General features: G+C 42.7%; 1 protein-coding gene across 3 annotated transcripts in view; it reads right to left on the reverse strand.

The window, feature by feature from the left end:
- Vgll4 (vestigial like family member 4) overlaps positions 1–23,126 on the reverse strand; it is a 137,408-nt gene that overhangs the window by 62,250 nt on the left and 52,032 nt on the right. The window contains exon 1 of one of the 3 annotated variants that reach the window (XM_027931880.3): positions 3,837–4,405. The exons of the other annotated variants lie outside the window; for them this stretch is intronic. Coding sequence (XP_027787681.1) covers positions 3,837–3,918 — 82 coding nt within the window. The 5' untranslated portion in view covers positions 3,919–4,405. Of the gene's footprint in view, positions 1–3,836; positions 4,406–23,126 lie in introns of those variants that run through there. 3 annotated transcript variants of the gene reach the window in all.

The raw sequence follows: 23,126 nt of genomic DNA on the forward strand, positions 1-23,126 counted from the left end.
TATCACTCTCAGCAGCTTACGCAGCCACGCCAACCATGAGTGCATTTATTAGGACCAAGTAATTATGTAAATGCAGCCGTCAGCCATCTTGAGAGAAGTTAAGGGTCCAACCTGCTCCCCGTTGTTGGCTGGGGGGCTCACCAGGCACTGGCATCTGCACAGGGCTTCCTCCTCTCAAGCCTAAGTTTCAGAGCAGCAGGGAGAGCAAACTCCAGTGAGGCTGGTCACCTACCATCATCATGACCCTCTCCTCCCCGAGCATCCCAACAGCCTGGAACCTGGACCAACCACTGAGACCAGGTTCCACCATGTGCTGCAAACTGCACAGTGGAGGGTTCCTACGGATGCCCAGGCCAGAGCATGATCCCTAACATCAAAGAGCTAAAAATTAAGTAGACAAGGCACAGGCAGGAGGATATAAAAGGATCAGAACTCTCAAACCCTCTGGGCTCTAACCTCAGTTGGATTCTTGCAACAAGCTTTCTGAATAAACCTGAGTGGACAAGAAACTCTGGGCCTCAGTTTCCTTGATGAAAACAGGCAAAGGTGTTAGATGATGTCTGAGGCCCTGCATAGCTCTGGGGTAATTAGATAATTAGAGAATACAAGGCAGTCTATCATTAAGTGCTAAATTATACAGCAGCATCTACAGCCGCCATTCGAGAGGCTGCACTGCTATTTAGTTTGTCTTGGAGGAGGGCATCATCCTAAACCACTTCCTGAAAGCCCAGGTGGGCACCGGGCGAGGGCCTAGGGATGAAGCATTCACCAAGACAGCACATCCTGCCCTCAAGAGGGTTCCAACCTTCTTCTGGAGTATTCTAAGGAGTTTAGAGGGGGAAATAAATGAGGACTGTTTGGCCTGTGATCCTCCTGTGAAGACAGAGCAAAACCGGGCTTCCCACGGAAATAACTGGAGCATTCAACAGGGTGGTGAAGGACGGACTGGTTAACTGTTGGGCATGGTAGTCATCAACCATGAGGTTTCCGACACGGGCATCAACACAAGCACAGCTCTGCTAATTTGCTTATCATTAGTGAAGGTAATTAGTAGGTTCCCAGAAGTCAGCCACACTTTGTTTCTTCCTACCCTTTGCATATCTGCTTCTCCTGCTACCCCACCAGTCTCCCTCCCCAAACCTACTTGTGGCTATTTTTTCTCCTTTGTTCTCTTTTCACGTCTGCTTGCAGACTACTATGGTGAAAGGCAGGTGCCAGGGTGCAGTTACCAACCAGGGAGACCTTATCTCCACCATTTGGAATGGGTATGACTGGCAGAGCATGTGCTCAGGATGAATGAGGCAGGCCCTGGGCTCCATCCCCAGCACCCCTGCCCCCCAAATCTAGAGTGGGTTCTAAAGGGAGATCCAGGAAGACCTTGTATGCTACAGAACGACTGCACAGAAGTTGCTAGAGAGTGAAGAAAGATGGCGAAGACACAGAGTTTATTTTGTGGAGCACAGTTGTCTGATGCCGCTAGGGAATATGATATAACTAACCTGGAAAATAAAAATAACCACCCACATCTTAATATTTAAAGCTACAAGGTCAGAAAACGGATTTGTCCCTTACTCCTAAGAGGTAAGGACCTTGCTTGTCTGAGCCCTAAATGAAGTCCAATGTTGCCTACCGACTGTACGTTTCCTTTTCCAAATAATTTCCCTGGAACGTTGGGGAACCGATTTGTTCAAAAGGAATATTCTCAGCATGCTGGACGGAAAAGCACAACAACTGTTCCAACTTTTCTTACCAAAAAAAAAAAAAAAAAATCCCACGTCTGATGGATGCCCGTCTTGCAAACTACCCTTTACAGCGCTGACCAGATGTGTGCACTGTTTATATCGAGAAACCTAAACCTCCAGGACATAAACAACTCACTCCAAACACCACTCAAATTTTGCTGTGCTTTTCTTCATTTCCTGTGTATTTATTTTGGTGTTAAAATAATGTTAACTTTCATAATAAGGAAAATAGAAGCAGATGTGTAAACCAAACAGACCACAGCCTGGTATCCCCCATATCTGCCCAACTCTCAAAATCAAAGTTTCTGCCTTCCACATATCGAGGGAGATGGGAAGAAAACAAGCCACTTGTGAGTACGTGACATACCACGGGACCATAAATCAACCTGGAGGAGCTTTCCTTAAGCTGTTCCTCAGTCCACCAACCAGAGACGGGGGGAAAATATAAAAAAAAAAAAAAAAATCAATCTGGTTCCAATTTCCTAGCCATCGTTATATCCCTCTCTTAGGCTGATCATCATGTTCTGTTTTGTTTTTAAAATATCCTATTACTTGTTGACAACAACAATACAACTGAAACTGCCTTGAAAGTTTTAACTTCTTGTTCACTGGGGGGGAAAGTTCTTAAATAAAGGAACGACAATACATTGCCTCCACAGGAAATGAGCCCCATCATTTGCTTCTGCCTTTGATAAGTTCAGAAGCAAGAGGACACTGAGTGCAGCAGATTCAAAGAAAGCAACTCGGGAAGTGGCTGGAACTAGTAAGAACAGTAATAATAACAATACCCTTGGAAAATCCTTTCTATATGAGATCCTTATCCACGGAGTTAAACAGAGGGATAAAAATGAATGAGGCGATTTCCCCCCTTGAAGGAGGATTAAGTTTTCAAACGATTAGGAAACAGACCTGTAATTTTTTTTATATGAAAAACACAAGTGAGCCAGTTCCCCTCCCGAGATTTGTCGCCGTTGTTCTGTTTTGTTTTCAGGAGAAAATGTTTGGTTGGCTGCAAGAGAAAACATGGAAACTGCCCCTGCTGAATCAGAAAGGAGCCGGCTCCCCAACACATATGTGGTGGTTACAACAAAAAAGACTTCCTGCCAAGCCGAGGCCCCCCAGAGACTCCTCTCCCGGCCTCTCAAACCCAGGCCATTGCTGCTTTTTCAAATCGCACGTAGAGTGGGTTCCAAAAGCTTGAGAAATCGCTTTTCCTCTTCTAACACCAGAGGCAGGGGAAGCACTATGAGGCGGCAAGGAACAACCCACAGTGAGTGCGAGGTAACCCACAAGGAGAATTTAGGAGGGGTTTGGTTGGTTTTTGTTTTTTTACTTTTTTTTTTTTTTTTCCATTTTGCTTTCTGGCTGGTGTGTTGTGTAATCACTTCCACAAGGGGCCCGAGCGAGTGCGGAGGGGACATGCCTCAATGTCAGTGCTCTCTCTATCCCTGCAGTACAGGAAATGGGAAGTCAGACAAAGGGCCGGCCTGTGCTCCCTGACATGGGTGCCCTTCCAGTCCCCCAAACTGCAGAGAAAAATTCTCCACCACTGGGGACAATCATCGCTCCTGGAAACAAAACCTCGCTGTAACTTTTTGCCCCCAGGAACCCCCCCCAAACCCCGCACATGAAAATGCAAAACTTCCCTGGAACACAAACAGGAATACTGTAGATGGTGGTTACCTTTAAAAATAAGTCGCAAGGCCCCTCCCCTTTCCCTTCCCCCCAAAACACCCAACAACTTTAACTTGCACTTGGGTCCTAGAAGTTCTTCCCCTAAAGAAAACACCAAGAGAAATACCAAATAAATAAATTAATTAAAATAAATTTAATGTAAAGCGTTACTCAGTGGCAAGCCTACAGTAAAGTTGTAACCCTCTGCACCTCCCCAGCTCTGCTGGAACCCTCCCAACTAAGGCACAAACTCTGCATTGAAAGGGTTCCTCATCAAGGCTGCCTCTCCAGCAATCCACAGTCCCAAGAAAACGACAAAATGCTCAGAAGGCCATCGGAACCCCCACAGGGAGGAACAGCCACGAGAAAAAGCCCAAGGACAGGAATTTCCAGAATAGAATTCTAGCATAAAATGTCTACCTTCGTAGCACAGAATGCCGATATTGTTGTTCATCTTGTCCAAGTACTGGTAGTTCAACAGGTCCATCTTCATAAATAGCATTTATCGGGATAGCAAAGAAAACCAGCTCTTTGCTTTCGCCCCAAAACAGAAAGTTTCAAAAATTCAGTTGTTGGTGAGTAGCTCCTGGCTCTCTGCTGAAACTTCACAAAAGACCGAGGCCCGGCCTCAGATGATCAAAACAAAGTATGTAAAAGTTAAAAAAAAAAAAAAAAATGCATACACACACACACACAGAAAAACAAACAAAAATCAGTCATACAAAACCCTTCAAGGGTTTATTGGTAGACGGTGTATGGACTGTATCCTCAACTGAGCATTACAAAAAGGTTTCGGGAGTCTTTAAGAATCTGTCTTCGAGATTAAAAAAAGGAGTAAAAAAAGGAAAACACGAAGCACATTTCCTAGGACAAAGCCCCACTCACTGGCTTCCCTCACAGCCTGCTGCAAGTTGACTGCGCTGACATGCTGGCTATGCCTGGTATGACTCGTATGTAAACCAGCTTCCTGCCCGGGCAGGGGGGCAGGGGGGCCAGGGGGCGCCGAGCATGCTCACTGCGCCCGGGCGCCTCGGATGTCAGGAGTTTCTGCACAGCATCAGGCTCCAAGTGCAGCAAGGGTTTGAAGGAAGCCGAGAGGGAGAGGGCGGGAGGCTGAACAGAGGGGGCAGCAGAGTGGCTCTTGACAGGAAGCAGCCCGGCCCCTGCAAGACTGTGGGAGGAGAAAGAAAACCCAGCAAGTTTCTTTTTCAGGAGCTGAGCGCAGGATTTCAAAAAAAGACAAAACAAAAAACCCCACTCCTCCATGAAAGCAAACTTGCGTGGAATTGAACTTTGGTAGAAATTCGCTAAGTGTTTTTGCTGGGCTGTCTCTCTATGTAAGGTTTTTGGCTCCTGAGATTGTTTTCATCACGTCCACTGACAGGTCAGCGGTGCGTTTCCATTTCAGATGTTACAGGACATGTCACTTCTTTCATAATCCCAGTAAAGGACAAGGCACCTATTCACTGCAGAGGAAACCAAAGCTCAGAAGGATATAAATAACTGGCCCACAGCCCCAGAAAGAGCCCATAGAACTACTTTCAGAGTTATTTTTTCACTAATACAGTCTTCCCTGGGGGGGAGGGGGGACAATGAAGGAGGGAAAGAGAGGCAGGTATAATGTTTAGGTAAACAAGAGTGAAATATCCAAAACCTAAACCCTATTGGAAATCATGGGGTGAGGGGTCATTTTCTTTGCACACAGCAGAGCCCTGTATTGGAGGTTAGTGGCATTAATGTCACAGTATTCCTCCTCACTGAAAGGACATGAGGCTGAATTTTCTGTCTCCCGTGCCTAGCACAGCCAAAGAGGTGCCCAAAAGCTACCTACTGAATGAGTGAATCATACAACCTTCAGAGTTTTCATCATATGGATAGCACATCAGCAAAAGGGGGAAAAAAAATACAGTTTTTCCTGTCTTTGAAAACTGCAGCCAGCTTTTGGCCCTTACCGTAGGAAATGTTTCTGTACTGATACTATTGAATGCTATTTGATGATTTAGAAAATACCAAGGGTTATTCTCAACTGTACAACAAGGTTCATACTGTTAAAATTTGAATAAATAATATCAAGGCTCTATACATTTTAAAGAATCCATCAATTCTTGCGTTTGGGATAACAGTTACAATTACTGCAAGTTATTCCAATCAAATCTTTGCAGGCTTAGAGGGTAACCGAGTTCTGTTACCATCACTGATGCAAGAGTAGTTACTGCAGTGATAACAGGTGAAGTATGCAATCAAGATTCCATAATCTTCCATTTATAAGACTATGAATGTTACACTAGATAGTCTAGATACTGCATAAGCGAAATGGAAATATATATCACACACACACACACACCAGCAAGCATTATGCAAATGCCTGACAATATTTGGTGGGGAGGGCTGGAAGAAAACCCTTTGTACCATTAACATACACAAGATTTCTGTGCTTACTATCTTCAGGCATCTGATGCAATTTCAACTGATGGTTATGCAGTACTATTTATGTGCTATGATGCTTTACGTAAGTTCTCAGCCAGAAAACTTTATGTATCATTAGCATATCCCCTACAGGTGAAAGCAGACTGCACTTCAGGGTTAACAGAGAGCTTTTTAAAGAATCACAACACTAGTGCACCCCAAACTAATCAGAGGGGGTGGGACCCAGAATCCACAGATTTTAAAGAGTCTCCCATGATTCTTGCGTGAAACTTCTTGTAAGCGACCATGTTGAGATCTGCTGTCTTCATTTGGAAAGGAAGGGAACAAAAAACCCTGCCTTAAGATGTTTTATTCATTTATTTGAAGGAGTTAAAAAAATAGTGATTTAGGCACATGACTCAAACAATACAGTTGTAAGGATGTGAGTAAAATATTTAGCAACTTCCCTTTAATGACTCAACATCACTTATAGCAGTTCTCAGCTTATGGGTGACAATCATCTGCAGGGACGTTGTCCCACAGGCATTCTTTGACTTGTGCTCAAATCATCAATCATAAATCCTCAGCCTCCAGCCATGTCTTTCCCCTTCCTCTGGGATGCTAGCATGGTGCCACTCGAGTCTGGCCACCAAAGGGTTCAAGAGCTGGTACTAGCTCCCAGAGATAGACACTGAAGCTGGAAATAAACAGAAACTTTGATAGGAATTTCACAGGAATTTCTCTTAATCTTCATTTAAAAAAAAAAAAAAAGAAACTGAGGCCCAGTGTTTGAGTGTGTACTTTTTCATCTTCCTAGTTGTTGAGTTTTGCTGCGTTTTACCAAGTGTAAACTTAAGCACTGGTATTCTGAAATGTTGATATCCCAAATGCTCCCACACCTGAAGCTTTTCGAACATCACTGGGAAATTCCACACATGAAACCTTATTTAATACACAAAATTATTTTAAAAGTGTATAAAAATTACCTGGGGATGCTGGGTGTGCAGTTCAAAGGGAAAGCACTACCCCAGATGAATGCAAGCAAACCCCAGTTTCCACAGAGAAGCCCTGGCAGAGGATGTCCTGAGACCATAGTCAACTGTGCATAACAATAAACACAGCTGGGGGGTCTTGTCCAGGCCTCTAACACCCCAGCTCCTCCCAACTTTCACCAGGTGCTTTGAACACCTTGAACAACCAGCAGTTACTCCACACAGCACAGTACTCTGCTTCTCGGGTCCATTCCCTTTCTCTCACACAGCAAAGCTACCTGGGGACCTACTCCACACAGCCAATGCTCCTGCCCTGCCCTGCGAGGCCCCACAATCCCATCTCTTCCCTTCCTGCCTGGTGCTGTCCTTTCAGCCTAGTCTACACTTTCAGAGCCAGGACCATGCCTACTTCACCCCTCCAAGGCCATCCAGCAACAACAAGACTTGGGAAGGAAGCAGCATTGGCTTCCTCCTCCCCCTGCAGATTGTACTGTTCCCCGGGGGGGACCCTGGGTCCTTACCACACAGCATCTAGATTCTGACTGTACTTTAGAATATGACTAACTCATTGATTAAGAAAACTCAAATACTGGAAAACGTCATTTTGAAGGCTAATATCTTCATAACTAGGGTACCAAGAAGATAGTTTTTAGGTGAAACTGAAAATGCTCTCAATTTTATACACACACACACAGGAAGAGCTAGCTTTTTTATGAATAAAAATATGGTCGGGGCTGGGTGTGTAGGTCAGTGTAAATGGTAAAGCACTTGCCTATTGTGCATGAGGTCCTAGGTTTGATCCCTAGCACCGTTAAAAAAAATAAAAATAAATTGATCAATTAGATATTTAAAACATAAAGCAAAGAACACCTCTGAGGAGTGATACAGATTACAGAACAGGGAGCACTGCACTGATACCATCGCATTTAGGAATCAGAAATGCAATATGGAAAAAGATTATAAACCAAAGGTTAATGGGAAAAAAGAGGCTCTGTGGAAAAGAACCCAAATAGGGCCTCACCTTACCCTGGGTACTACAAAAAAGTTCCAAATGCTCTGGAAAGCTTTAAATGCTTTAAGATTCTGGGGCTGGGGATGTGGCTCAAGTGGTAACGCGCTCGCCTGGCATGCATGTGGCCCGGGTTCGATCCTCAGCACCACATACAAAGACGTTGTATCTGCCGAAAAGTAAAAAATAAATATTAAAAAAAAATTTTTTTTTTTAAATGCTTTAAGATTTTCACTGGAAAAATGAACAAAACTTCAATGATATGCTCAGATTGTCTGATTTGGAATAAGGAAACAAAAATTTTTCAAAAGAAAATACTGAAAAGTTTGAATATACAAACATTATGCTTTTGTGTATTTAAAAGCACCTAAACCAAATAGAGGCAAAATATGAAACATAAGAATGTATTTCTAACACATATTATGGTAGGTAAAGGATAACTGTTCATGGCATATATAGAACATTTATGAATAGGCTAGGAATATGGCTCAGTGGTACAGCATTACCCTAGCATGCATAAAGCCCTGGATTCGATCCCCAGCACTACAAAAAACAAAACAACAAGAAATAAAACAAAGAACATTTATCAATAGAAAGAAAAAAAAATGACATAGTTTCTAAAGAAGCATATAATGAGATACAAACACTCAAAAGGTTTTTGGAAAACTATTCAACCTTGTTACTAATGTAAGAACTACACAAATTTTAAGAAATTAAGGATTTTCCATCTGATTAAATAACAAAGACTCCAGTGAAATTTTTGTTTACCACTAATGACACTGTAATCAGATAATAGCTTTCTATAAAGCAGTCAGGTATACACACCCCCAATTTGTAGTGTGAAAAATGTTCACACCCCTTCCTTGCACTGAACTCTATTTCTGGAACTATCTAAAGAAAATAAGTAGTCAAAAAGTTGCCAAATAAAGACAGCAGGAATATCATACCACTATTCCCCACATCTTTCTCCCGCCCTTTTTTGAGATGGAATCTCACTATGTTGCCCAGGCTGGCCTCTAATTCCTGGCCTCAAGCAATCCTCCTGCCTTAGCAGGAGATCTACCCCCACAGTACACACAACATTATGCCTGGTCATTTTTTTTTTCTTTTTTGAATTGTTTGAGATAGAACCCAGGGCTTTGAACATGCCCCCAGATTCATACTGCTATTTATAGTAGTGAAAACTTGTGAATGTGAAATCCTGTTAAGTCCAAAAATAAAAGAGTACACTGAAACTGGTATATCAATGATGATATTATGCAGCCATCACAACTCTTTCAGAAACTTGTAATAACATGAAAACTGCTGTACTACGTATGTGATAGTAGCAATAAATTTGATAACAGAAAACAACAAAAATAGGATATTAAAACTAACATATACACTATACACCAATTTTACTTATATAAGTATATACGCCTACGCAAAAATAAGTGTAAATTTAAAAGACTGAGAAGTACAGAAATATATTAACAGTGCTCATCTTTGGATGGTGGACAGTTTTTGTGTTGTATTTCTAATTTACTTATAAAGAATACATTTCTTGGGACTGGGGCTGTAGCTCAGTGGTAGAGCACTCGCCTAGCACATGTGAGGCCCTGGGTTTGTTCCTCAGCACTGCATAAAAATAAATAAAGGTATTGTGTCCATCTACAACTTAAAAAAATTTTTTAAGTACATTTCTTATATAATGAAGAGGGGGGAGTTCTCTGCCCTTTTTTTTTGAGAGAGATTGAGAGAATTTTTTGATATTTATTTTTTAGTTTTCGGTGGACACAACATCTTTATTTTACTTTAATGTGGTGCTGAGGTTCGAACCCAGCGCCCCACACATGCCAGGCGAGCGCGCTACCGCTTGAGCCACATCCCCAGCCCCACTCTCCACTTTTTTTTGTTACAATAAGAACATATCCCATGGTATCTCATGAAACCAGAAAGGAGACCAAGAGTGCAGAAGGAAGGGGACTGAGAAGGAGAAAAGAGGAGAGGGGACAGGGAATGAAAGTGCCGGGGAATAAAATCTACCAGATTATGCTGTAACCACGTACAAACGCATCACAATGAATCCTACATATGCAGTTATTAAAGTAATAACAGTAGGGAGATCAGGAGAGCAAAGCAGGCTGGGAGGGAGGAGAAGAGGGAGAGGAGAATAAGTCGGATCAAATTATGTTATGTGTACGTTCAAATAATGAATCCCACGATTGTATGATTATGATGTATAAATTTTAAAAATTGAAATTTTAAGAAATTAAAAAAAAAAAAAAAACATTCCCTGGGAAGGCATAAATATGATGTCACCTTTCCCCTCCCTTTCTTTTGTTTAAGATGGGGTCTAACTACATGAGGAGTCCAAAGCAGCGGGAGTAGGTGTGTGCCACTGTGCCTGGCTATGGTTATCTCCTTTGACTCAGGCTCAACAACCGAAGGTAATGAAAATCCAAACATTTACTCAGACCTCTGGGGGACGCAAAGATAATTAAGACTGAAATGTGAAGATATGTATACACGTGGTCTTTGCCGTCTACTGTAACTAGTTACGTTATATATTAGTATCACTTGCCCAAAGGAGGCTATAGCTTCGAAAGACGAGGAAAACCAAGCTGCAGTTCTTAGTAACAACTCCCTCATAGTATACAGCAGGTGTTCCATTAAATGTGAATTATTGCTGCATCTGGGCATCTTTGTGGAATAATGATGGCAAGATGACAAGAGAAGAAAGCCCAGGCTAATTACTAAATTAAACTCTTCTATTTGCTAGAAGCTGACTACCAGTTTGGAATAGATAACCAAACACGCAAGCTGCTAAATAAAAACAAGTCTGTCACAGTGGCACGCACTTGTAATCCCAGTGCCTGAGGAGGCTGAGGCAGGAGGATCGCAAGTTAGAGATTCAGCAACTTAGTGAGACCCTGTCTCAAAATACAAAAGAAAAAGGAGTGGGAATGTAGCTCCGTGGTAGGGAACCCCCTGGGTTCAATTCCCACTAAAATAATAAAACAAAAGCAAAACAATCAGAATTACTCTTCATACATGTATTGAAAATAAAATGCTTTCATTTGTCTACTTGCAAAGGGAAGGGTTTAATGTTAACTCTGACAATACCCAGTTATGAAGACACTGAAAAATATAAACTATCCTACTGAGCTACTGGGCTCATCCCTAGATCCAACAGCTCTCCCTCCGCTTCCCAAGATTTTAAGTAAATTACATAGCTAGTGCTTTTTTTTTGGGGGGTGGGGGTACCGGGGATTGAACTCAGGGGTGCTCAACCTCTGAGCCACCTCCCCAGCCCTATTTTGTATTTTATTTAGAGACAGAGTCTCACTGAGTTGCTTAGCACCTCACCCCCGCTGAGGCTTGAACTTGAGATCCTCCCATCTCAGCCTCCCATGCCGATGGGATCACAGGCATGCACCAGTGCGATCCGCTTAGTTAGTGTTTTCATTTAAAGTTTTATTTTCCCACTCTTCTTATATTTTCAATTAAAATCGTCCTAACCTGATATGTGAATAATAAAACAGGCCTTACCAAAAGAAGAAAATAAGTTTGAATATAGATTGATGTACAATCAGATGTGTAAAAAAATGTCATGTTAAGGGCATCTTCAGAACCCACTGCAACATGAACTGTGGTGATGATGTTTGTAAAAACATTGATCAAGCATTTTTTTTTTCTTTTCCCTCTCCTGCACTGCTGGGCAAGTACTCTACCACCAAGTGACACCCCCAGCCTGGCACTTCCACTTTGAATCTCATTATCTTCATTATGGAGATAAGGTCACAAAGGACACTCAGAAAAGGGTTTTGTTTGCTTGTTTGGCTGTAGTGCTGGGGATCAGCCTGGGGCTTCTGAAGCTAACTAACCTAAGCTGCACACTCAGCCCTAGAAAATGGTTTAAATTGAAACCTTGCAGTGAGTGGTAAGAAACAAAGCTTAAGAAAGCAAACTCACCTTTCTTTTAAACATTGTTTAAAATCACATTCTTGAAAGATCTGGCTGAAAATCTTCTTCTCTAGGAAGGATTAATCTCTCCATTCCAGTGTATTTAAGGTCTATTCTATACTGAATTCTGAAACAAGACCATGAGACATTTTATGTTCCCCTACCCCACCCCACCCCACCGGTCTATCTAAAGACTGTTCTGCACATGGTAGGTCTTCAACAATTTAGCTGGTGAATTAAAGGAAACACAAACCAATTTCAAATGCCTCTGGTATCAATGATGTAACCTGATCTATCATGTCCTATATGTTATCCCACTTTCTTCCAAAGAAAAAAACAACTATATACATCATGAAATATCGATTACTTCTCCATCCTGGAATTGCTCAGACTGAACCACAAGGACAAATATGCAGTATTTTGTCAAATTTTTCACAAAAGCATATATTCAGCTATGTCCTAGGTTTGAGCATTTGTAAAATGGCATGACTTCAACTCCTATTAAGTAGCACTAGATCATGTGCTGTAAAGACTGGGATTCTTTTTTTTTTTTTAATATTTATTTTTTAGTTGTAGTTGAACACAATACCTTTATTTTATTTATTTATTTTTATGTAGTGCTGAGGATCAAACCCAGGGCCTCACTCATGCTAGACATGTGCTCTACTGCTGAGCCACAACCCCCAGCCCCAAGACTGGGATTTTAACACAAATTTATGCACTTTCTGAAAACCTAAAATGGTTCTTTAAAGGAAAGATTTAAACTTTCAGTGCAACACCACCCTCTAGAGGCAGATTTTAAATTGCACAATTTTGAAAAAGCAAACTGCACAATTTGAGCCATTCTCACTGATGTGCATTACATTTCAAACACAAAAGCCTCTTATTCAATAAAAACACAAAAGCCTCTTATTCAGTAAAAATATAGTTTAACAGATTAACCCTTATTAAATTTTGCAAGACTTAAAAAATTACAAAACCACTTCAATTGATATTAAATGACTGAATCAGAACTCTATTTAGATGAATTTCAGAGCTCAGTGGTGGAGTACTTGCCTAGCAAGCATGAGTCCACGGGTTTAATCCCCAGCAATGGAAGACAAAGATGAATTTAAGATATAATATTAGAAATCACAGTAGCAATGATTTTTAAATAAATCAGTGGAATTGAATGACATTAACATCTCCAGAAAAAAAAAAAAATCTCTTGCAAAACACTATAATTTCTAATTTTATAACACTGCTTTTATACATTTAAAAACAGAAATATTTTCCTGCAACCAAAAGATAATTCTTTTAGTGACATGCATTTCCACAATTTAGTGTCACTAAATTCCAAAGAAAATTTTCCAGTATAATATCATTCTGATATTCTCTGGCAAATGATAATTATCCATAGATGTGATCCTTCAAGATAGACTAAAAATGGGAGCTGGCGTTGTGGCTCAGTGGTAGAGTGCTTACATGTGAGTTTCAGTGGTAGTGCTCACATGTGAGGCACTAGGTTCGATTCTCAGCACTGAATATAAATAAATGAATGAAATAAAGGTCCATCAACAACTAAAAAAAAATTTTTTTTTAATTGATTAAAACTAAGCTGGACATGGTGGTGCACACCTCTAATCCCAGCAATTCAGGATGCTGAGGCAAAAGGATCCCAAGTTCAAGGCCAGCATCAGCAATTTAGGGAGGCCCTAAGCAACTTAGTTAGACCCTGTCTCAAAATAAAAAGAGCTGGTGATGTGACTCAGGGTTCAATTCCCAGTACCAAAAAAAAAAAAAAAAAAGACTGGATTGAACTCAGGGGCACTCGACCACTGAGCCACACCCCCTATTTTTTATTTTATTTAGAGACAAGAGTCTCCCTGGAGTTGCTTAGAGCCTCCCTTTTGCTGAGGTTGGCTTCCAACTTATAATCCTCCTGCCTTGGATTCTGGGATCACAGGCATGTGCCACCTGCCTGGTAGAAAATGTCTTAAATATCTAACATTGGAAGGGCTAAGGTCACCGCTAGTCCCAGTGTGTGACCCATTCAACATCTTCACTGAACAGCTCAATTTGCCTAAATCCATTTGTGGGACTTTTCTATTTCCAGAACCACCCAAGAGGCTTCCTTCCTAAGCTACCAAGGGAGGTCCAATCCCCATATCTGCAGCATGACTTAGCAAATCTGCCTCAGGTCCCAGTGGGACCCAGACAGGTGAACTTTGAATGCACACCAGGGAAATAACTACGTGTGTGTGTGTGTGAGAGAGAGTGTGTGTAGTTTGAAAATAGTTCCTCATTTTCACAACCCCCTGTCCCACTGGGGGGGGGGTGGGGTGACTGCGGGGAGGATCCTGAGCTGGATCTGGCAGAGCAGGCTGCAAGCTGTGTCTTGCTGAGGCATTACTCCTGGGCGGGCCTAGGGGGCGCCATGAGCCAACCTAACAGCAGCTTCACACCCTGCTCACTGGGGAAGGCGAGCAGAGTGGTTTAGATTTCAACTCATCCTGTCTTCCTTCACAAGGGCCAAGGAACCCTTCCCAGTCCCCTTCTAGGCCCGTCTTCTTGAACCCGCTCGGAGGCTGGAAGAGGACTGGGAACTGATAATACTCCTGGGCAGCCACCTGGGCAGTGTGCAAAGCAGGAATTCCCCCTCACCCCCCTTGATGAGGGGGTGCAGCGAGCACGGATCCTGGGAATGAACAATCCCCAGAGGAGCATTTCCAGTTTGTACACCAGGTTGAGGCCCGTGATGGTGACTTTTCAGTGACATTCTCACTGCACTGGGAAGTTGTCATTTAACATGTGCGAGTTCCTCTAATGGCCCCCCATCCACATCTAGGCTGTTTTTCCTCGTTGCTGTTTCCCCAGCACCGAACAATACTTGGCACCTGGTATGTGATCAATACTTACTGAAAGAACAACTGGGAACAAAGAACTCTAGGATCTACGCCAGGTACCGCGGGGAGGAGGAAGGGAACAAATCTCAGGTGTCGGAAGGCAGCGTGTCCTTGTTACATGTGGCCTGTGGTGTTCTGTGTGGTTCCGGTAAGGAAGAGACCAAAGTATGACTTCACCAAGCACATGGCTTATTGCCGTGCAGAGAGAGGGTTTTCCTTAGGTTGACAATGCTTCTAGAGAGGGGGAATAAGCCTCAAGTTCAAAGCCAGCCTCAGCAACTCAGTGAGGCCCTAAGCAACTTGGAGAAACCCTGTCCCAAACTAAAAATAAAAAGGGCTGGGGATGTAACTCAGTAGTAAAGTGCCCCTGGGTTCAATCCCACTACACACACACACACACACACACACACACACACATTCATTCTCTCTCTCTCTCTCTCTCTCGCTCCATGGACCATTCAGTGAGTGAGCTCCAGCCCCTTAGAGAAGCCCTGACTGTGGTGGCCCCAGGAACGAGAGAGCACCGCCCTGGTGAGGGACTCTAACCCTAGGAAGAGAGCCACAAGGTCCAGGCACTGAGGAGCAAGCCCAGGAGCCATGGGCTGGAGGTGACGGTGCCCATCTGCACAGGACAAGGCAGGTGGGTAAGTGGCCTGCTTCCTGGGCTCTCCGTGATCTCACACTGACTTCCCGGGCAAAAGAGCACTAGACACAGAATCAGAACACAGGTTCCCCGCCCAGCTTGGACCTGCCCTCAGCCACGTGGTCTTGATCTAGCAATTCCACCTGCCTGGGCCTCAGTTTCCTCATCTGCAAGAAGGGTGCAATCGAAACCTCACTGGTCCATCCTACAGGGCTGTCGGCCAGAAGAGACCGTGGCCGGCACGGGGTTGCGTAGACTAGGAGGTGGACACAGGTAAGGGGTTCACTGCTCTCGTCCCTCCTCTGGCCTCTGTGGGGGCTGGTTCTTGGTATTTGGTGAAGAGAAGGGAGGTTCGTTCAGAGGAGAACACAGCCCTGCTCCCCCCACCCCCCAAGGAACTTCAAACAGAAATGACAACTGTAAAAAAGAAGCGGGAACAAAGGTCGCTCCTCTGAGGTTTCCTTAGGCCTAGACCATACAGGCATCTCTGGGAGGAGGGTCTAGAAATGCCGCTTGCACATAGCAGCTCTGTCCATTCTGAGAAGGGACAAGTCCCTGAAGGTGGCTTGAATCTGGAAAGGAACCTTAAAAAAATACAGTTGCAATGCATGCTCAGAAAAGATTAGGCTCCTTGCCCAGAAAGCTGTCAAAGATTCAAAAACCACCTTGACTACACATCCAATATTTAAAGGAAATAGAAACACACCCTGAGAGCGCAGGGGACTACGCCACAGCAGGCCTCCTGGGCCGACTTCACAGGCAGCCGGCTGCAGTCCCTGACGTCCTGAGCCTGACCTCCTCTCCAACCCACCACAGACCCTCTGTCACAGGCAAAGCAGCAAGCTCTTGTCCCCTCTGCCGCACCCCCACAGCCCGAAAACCCTGGGGATTCCTCCTTTCCCCCTTTGTCCCTGCCTCCCCACCCAACCACAGGCTACCACCACGTTCGTCTGCAATCCCAAGACAGAACGTCAGGTTTTCTACAATAAACCGTGGCACTGTTAGGATCCAGACAGGGTTGTTTCTGCTGGTTTTAAGGTTGTTTTCTGACCAGAAGGATGTGGAGAGTAAGTTAGAGCCTTACCTCCCATAGGGGGAGCCAGAGAAATGGAGATTTTTATCATACTGATAGACCCAAAAAGCCAGGTCCAGTGGTATACGCCTGTAATCCCAGAAACTTGGAAGGCTGAGGCAGGAGGACTGCAAATTGTAGGCCAGCCTGGGCAACATAGCAAGACCCTGTGGTAAAGCATCCCTGGGTTCAGTCAATACTGCAAAAATAATTAAAATAATAACAAAAGACATGAAGAATATTGCTGAGCTCATTTCCTGGTGGTTTGAATTAACAATATCAATAATGATAGCAAGAGGACCTAAGGGAACTAAAAATTCTGTGTTTCTTTGGGAAGAACACAAGAGGTGAGTTGCCTAGAAAGAATCTAGCTTTTCCCTACACAAAAATAAAAAGATAAAATTGTTTTCAGTAGGTCGGGGGGAGCTAGTTACTACAGGGTGGAGGAGGCTACCCATCTGTCTCATCCCCTAGACTTGAAGGTGTCCTCCTTACTTGTGACTACTATCACAAGTAAGATGGACTCTCTGAAATGGCGATCACTCAGGGGTCACAATTATGGGATACCTGTGCTCCCCACCCTGTGGTCCATCTGCCAAGAAGAAAATTACAACCCAAATTCAGTGACACCAATTCAAACAGTATCCAATTAAATGCTTCTTCCTGTTCTCTCCCCCCATTTTCTTGGCACAGTGAGTTTTAAAAAAGAGAAACACGTGAAAACACTGCGTCGAACCTGTGTGTTCAGTGGCATCTATACCCCAAAGCAATAATCACAAACTACCCACATTTTATTTACAGCTGTTCTAAAAGTACAGTTGCTTCCAAAATACAGGGTAACACATTTCTGAGTTTGGGACCATCAAGGAAAGGTACACCCATCTATTTTCTGTGGGAAGACTGGCACATAAAACGGAAGCTTTCCTCCTATTATTTAGCCAAACACAGGGCCCAACAACCTTCCAGTCAGATCACTGCAGTGTGTTTGCTGTTTCAATATCGTGATTAATTAAAGAAGCAGCTGTCAGGGCTGGGTTGTAGCTCAGAGGTAAAGCACTCACCTACCATGCATGAGGCACTGGGTTTGATCTTCAGCACCATATAAAAATAAAGATATTGTGTCCATTTATTTAAAAAAAAAAAAAAAAAAAAAGCAACTGCCAATCTGAATGCTCTGGGAAGACCACAGAGAAAACATATATGTGAATTCATTCTAGATCTTTCCTTTTATTCACCTGGCATGTGGCCTACCGGTCTTCCTAAAAGAGAAAATTTATGCCCCAAGTTCTCCCTCATAATGTTAATGTTGAATGAAGGGCGGGGGCTGAATAATCTTCCCAACGGGCACTTGTGAAATGTGCACGGGCCTGTCAAGTGCAGAGTCGGTGAATGTGAAAGTACTTTGAAGAGACACAAAGTCCAGCACCTAGAATTTTCTCTACTGCGAGGAGAATGTAGCTGAGCCCCAGAAGCAGAGAGATCCAAGAAAGCTCCCTAGATACACACGACCCCCACTTCCAAGCTATTGGTACAAATTTATCCTGCCCAGGGTCAGCATGCACATAAAAATCTGGACCTTAAACACAATGCATATATAACTTTCATGATTCCAAGTACTATTTGCTTGTCTGCAGGACACTAGACATATGGTGAGCAGGGTCCCCAACCAACCCCTGGGCAAGGTGCCACCTTAACAAAGACACCACCCCCAGTGGCCCAGAGCAAATGGGATCCAGAGACAAGAGTCTCTCTGATCTGGAGGAGCTTGTGTTTGAGGACAGAGTACAAAAACGACAAACACCAGCAGGCACAGGAGGGAGAAATCCTATTTTCTATAGGGACCTAGGTGTGGCTTTCCTAAAGAAAGTGGCATTTGGCTGGGCCCGTCAGAATTTCAAAGCAGAAGTGGAGAACAAGGTGTTCCACATACAGCACTTTGTTAGACACAAACACCATGAAATACTTGCTCTAACTCCACTCATTATTCCAAGAGCATATGAGGTGAATGCTACCTAGTTACTCAGCACGTAAGCTAGGAATATTAAAATATTTAAAATGCCCTGTGCTAGAGGTCTGGACTTAGAAGCACTTTGTGGTCTTATTCCAGTCAATGTGGACCAGGTGAGTGAGAGGAGGTGACTTACCTCTCCTTCCCCTCCCTTGGCCATCTCTGAAGTGAGAATAATGATCCTGCCTAACTGCTATCCTTTGATGCCACCACTTTTATTATGGTGTTTAATATGGTCTGCTATAATCACACATGGATCCATGTCCTGGATGGACCAAACCAAGAGATCCTCAGAGCAAAGGGCTTTTTTTTTCTTTTTTTTTTTTAATTTTTTTAACTCCAAAACCTTCAGCATAGGGCTGCGGATATAGCTCAGAGATACAGCATGGAATATATACATTTTCATATTATACATATATATAAATAAATATGTATATATTTTATATACACTTATATATAAATAAATCATGTAAATATAATATATATGTTTATATACATAAATAAATTATATGTAAAATTCCCAACTCAGTGTCTAGTGCCAGCAGACACTTAATAAATGGGCAGGTTCCTCCTCCTTTCTGTTGGATTTCTATTTAATATGAAAATACTTTCTTTGTTACCGCAGCACATGTTCTTCAAACTATGACATATCCCAATTTTAAACTTCAGAGTTCTGTCTTACATGTTTCAGCGTATTTCTCTTCCAGGAAGATTTTATTATTACTATTACTGTCAATTTTTAGAAATATCTCTGGGGACTTGGATATATGGGACACTAGTGAGAAAAGCATTTGAGTTCTAAAAATGAGAAACTAAACAACTGTGGGGTCTTAAGGAAGGCCTCTTGAACATCGCAGTAACCAGACTTCCCTTTACAGCTCTGTTTGCAACACAGAGAGAAAAAGACCAAACAGCAACGAAAATGGTCCACTGCATGTTCCGAGGTCATCAGGGTTGGGGATTATACACAAAAATCCAACAACAACACCTACACCCCATGCTTGTCTTCACAGGAAGCATGAAAGACCAGTGGGACGCTGGCTCCATCAGCAATCAAAATCCCTGCTATCCCCAGAAGAGGAGTGCCACCCAGAGGGGACTCCCATAGTGCCAAAATATTTTTATGGAAAATTCCAAAAATAAACAATTCATAAGTTTTGAATATACACCAAGCCACCTCTATCCCACCCAGGATGTAAATCATCCCTCCTCCATCTGGTGTATCCATGTTGTATACACTACCCTCATGTTAATCATTTAGTAGCTAAGTTATCACATCAACTGTTGCAGTATCAGTGTTGACACAGACTTGAGAATGTTCCCCCAAATACAAGAGTAGAGAAGCAAAGGAGGCATCGTGTATAAACAGACAATGCTGCTGGACATTTAGAAAAAAGTATAGTATATATATGGCTTCAGGCATACACTGGGGGCCCTGGAATAGATGCCCCTTTGACAAAAGGGTCTACTTTAACAAGGAAATAAATCACTGAGAAATGACACTAGACCCTGACAACACCATGACAAGTCAAACTGCACCTGAAGCCTACCCTGTGTGAATTAATAAACATCCTTTTTTAAATAACTGGATTTTCCATTACTTGCAACTGAAAGTTTCCTAATAAAAGACTTTTAAAAACTCAAGTGGCAAAAGCAAAATCATACATTTAAAATAATACAGCAGGTGCTAGGATTGTGGCTCAGTGGTAGAGCGCTTACCTAGCATGTGTGAGGCACTAGCATGTTTGATTCTCAGCACCACATATAAATAAATAAAGGTCCATTGACAACTAAAAGAAATATGTTAAAATAAAAAATAATATAGCAGGAAGACAGAAGAAACAACTGAGGAATTACTCCAGACAACAGGAGAATACAGTAAGGTGGCTTGTTATAAAATTAATTCATCAAAATCCAATATGAAGCCAGGCATGATGGTGGATGCTTATAATCCCAGAGACTCAGGAGGCTGAGACAGGAGGATCACAAGTATGAGGCCAGCCTGAGCAAGTAAGAAAGACCCCATTTCAAAATGAAAACTAAAAAGGGCTGGGAACATAGTTCAGAGATAGAGAGCATTTGCTTAGCATGCACAAGGTTCCGAGTTTGATTCCCATTACCACCACCACCACCCCACACACACACACACAATGCGAAAATAACACTTCATGCATTGTGTATATACAATCTGATGACTAATTCAAAATACCATCCCAACTCCCTTCTCCCTTATTGCCTTCATGAGAGGGATTCAGAAAGGTACATGCTCCCTATTCCACAGAGTCCTTGTTCATAGGATTGTCATGTAACACAGATCTGGCCAATGAGATGAAAACAAAAGTCCACTTTGGGCTTCTGGGGAAACATTTGGAAAAAAGGCCAGATATGACTCATGATATCCTTCTTGTTTTCCCCCTCCCTGTCTCACTGTCTGGAATGCAAAGGTGATGACTGGCAAAAAGGCAGCTGTTTTGTGCCCATGACATTGAAAAGCCTGAGAAAGCCACAAAAGAAACTAAACATTGACCACCTCAGAAAAAACAGGAACTTGAGATGGGAGGGATTTTTCTTCAGACTGAATTTTTTTAAAAAAACACATTTTACAATTAAAAACTGATAAGTAAAGAAAAAATAATTACTTTAGAAATATAAAGGAAAGATTAAGGCTCACTCAGAGTAGTTAGGTTTTAGGGTAGAGACAAGAGAAGGCTGGATAAGTAGAAGGGGCGAGGTATTCAGGGTATCAAAATCACATAAGCCGTGGTTTACCAAAGCAGGGAACTTGGGGAGGTAGGAAGTAGTGGAATACACAACTGAAAAGATCAAGGGGCCAGAGCAAAATGACCAGAAAGAAGCCATCGAGAAACCAGACTTGACTTTATACAGTCAGGGAGCAAGGGCTCCCTGGGGGGTCATTTTTATGGGGAAGGGGAACATGATACAAGCAATACTGGGTCAGTTGGAAATACAGAGAAGTTGGCAAAGACACAAAAGAAAAATGAGGTGAAAACCAACAAATCCATCCGAGGTAGTTCTGAGGTTTCAAAAATCAACCAGCCGTGTTGGATTTTAAAGAACTTCTAGTGACCCATATGCTGATGAATTTGGACAGTTCTCACATCCTCTCTCTCTCTGCACCTCCTTTATTTCTAAGAGAAGCAAAATGATAGCATTTAATTTCTCTAGAGTAAACATGAATGCAGAAAAACACACTTGCCATTTCTTTTTACATTTCCTTGTAAGTGTAAATTCCATCCAAACAGCTCCAAAAAAGGACAGAAGCTGGACACAGATTAAGCCCTAGAAAGAAGCTAATCAGAGTCTGACCAAGGACTTTCACACAGCGAGACATTTAAAAAAGAGTGTTCTTTACCAGAGGGGAAAGGGAAGTGGAGCGGGGATGGGAGAAGGCTGGATAACGGGTATTATTTAGACTTACATGGGAGGAATGAGCTTGAATATTTCACAGCACAGAAGGGCGACTAGAGTCCACAGCAATTTACTATATATTTATAAAGAAAAGAGAGGAGTGCTACAGTTTGGATGCAAAATCTTCCCCAAAGGCCCATGTGTTGAAGGCTTGGTCCCCAGCCTGTGGTGCTACTGGGAGGTGGTGGAACCTTTAAGAGGCGGAGCCTAGTGGAAAGAGGTGAGGTCATTGGGGGTGTGTCTCTGAAGTGGATATTTGGATCCCAGTCCCTTCCTATCACTCTGCTTCCTGACCACCAATGAGGGGAGCAGCTTTGTTCAGTCAGGTGCTCCCCATCATGAAATATCAGGCAGCTCCTAGCCCAAAAGCAATAAGGGAAACCAGTCATGGCCCCAAACCTCTGAAACCGTGAGCCAACATAAATCTTTCTTTCTTTCAGTTGATTTTCTCAAGTATTTTGTTACAGCAATGGAAAGCTGGCTACATAAGGATGAAAGGATTCGTAACAACGAGAAACTATATATGTTTAAAGATCTGGAATTAAATTACCAAGTTGATCATTACACATTGTATGTGCACACTGAATTATCATACAAATATGTACAATTGTTATATGCCAATAAAAAAAGACTTTCTTAAAAGACAACTCAACTGTATACCTATAACTGGAGCAGTTCAATTATTTCAAAAATTTGGAATTCTGTTCATTTGTTATCTTTAAGACCACCTCAGGTTTAAAGGTGTACATTTAAAGTATATGATAGGGCTGGGATTGGGGCTCAGTGGTAGAGCGCTTGCCTAGCACATGAGAGGCATTGGGCTTAATCCTTAGAACCACATAAAAATAAATCAGTAAGGTCTTGTGCCCATCTCCAACTTAAAAAAAAAAAAATTTAAGTGTATTATAACAATGTGGCAGTTAATAAAACACTTTTTTAGTGTTTCATCAAATACCCAACTAGGCACCTGGAGACCTGGGCTCCAGTTCCAAGTCTGTCTGGAGCTCAGTGCGTGGCTCTGGGTGGTCACCTCCTCCCTCTTAAGCTCGCTGAGGAGCTGCAGGTGGAGCTCAGTGTTAGCCTGCACCACAAAAATAAAAAGGAGTAGGAAGAAAAGTCTGCTGTGGTTCTTCTCAGTTCTAAACCTTTGTGTGGAATTCCATTCAACCTGACAGCTGGCAGGATGGCACCAAAGGGGACAGTGGAGAGCCAAGGGCTGGAGAACTGCAGTTGAATCACACACTGTGTAGTGATGGCTCCCCGCCGAATCCTGGAGAGCGCATCGACCCATTGGCTCTCCTTAAGATTCCTGAATATATAA

The sequence above is a fragment of the Marmota flaviventris genome, chromosome 20 (genome assembly GCF_047511675.1).
Source record: "Marmota flaviventris isolate mMarFla1 chromosome 20, mMarFla1.hap1, whole genome shotgun sequence".
In the NCBI taxonomy this organism is placed as follows: Eukaryota; Metazoa; Chordata; class Mammalia; order Rodentia; family Sciuridae; genus Marmota; species Marmota flaviventris.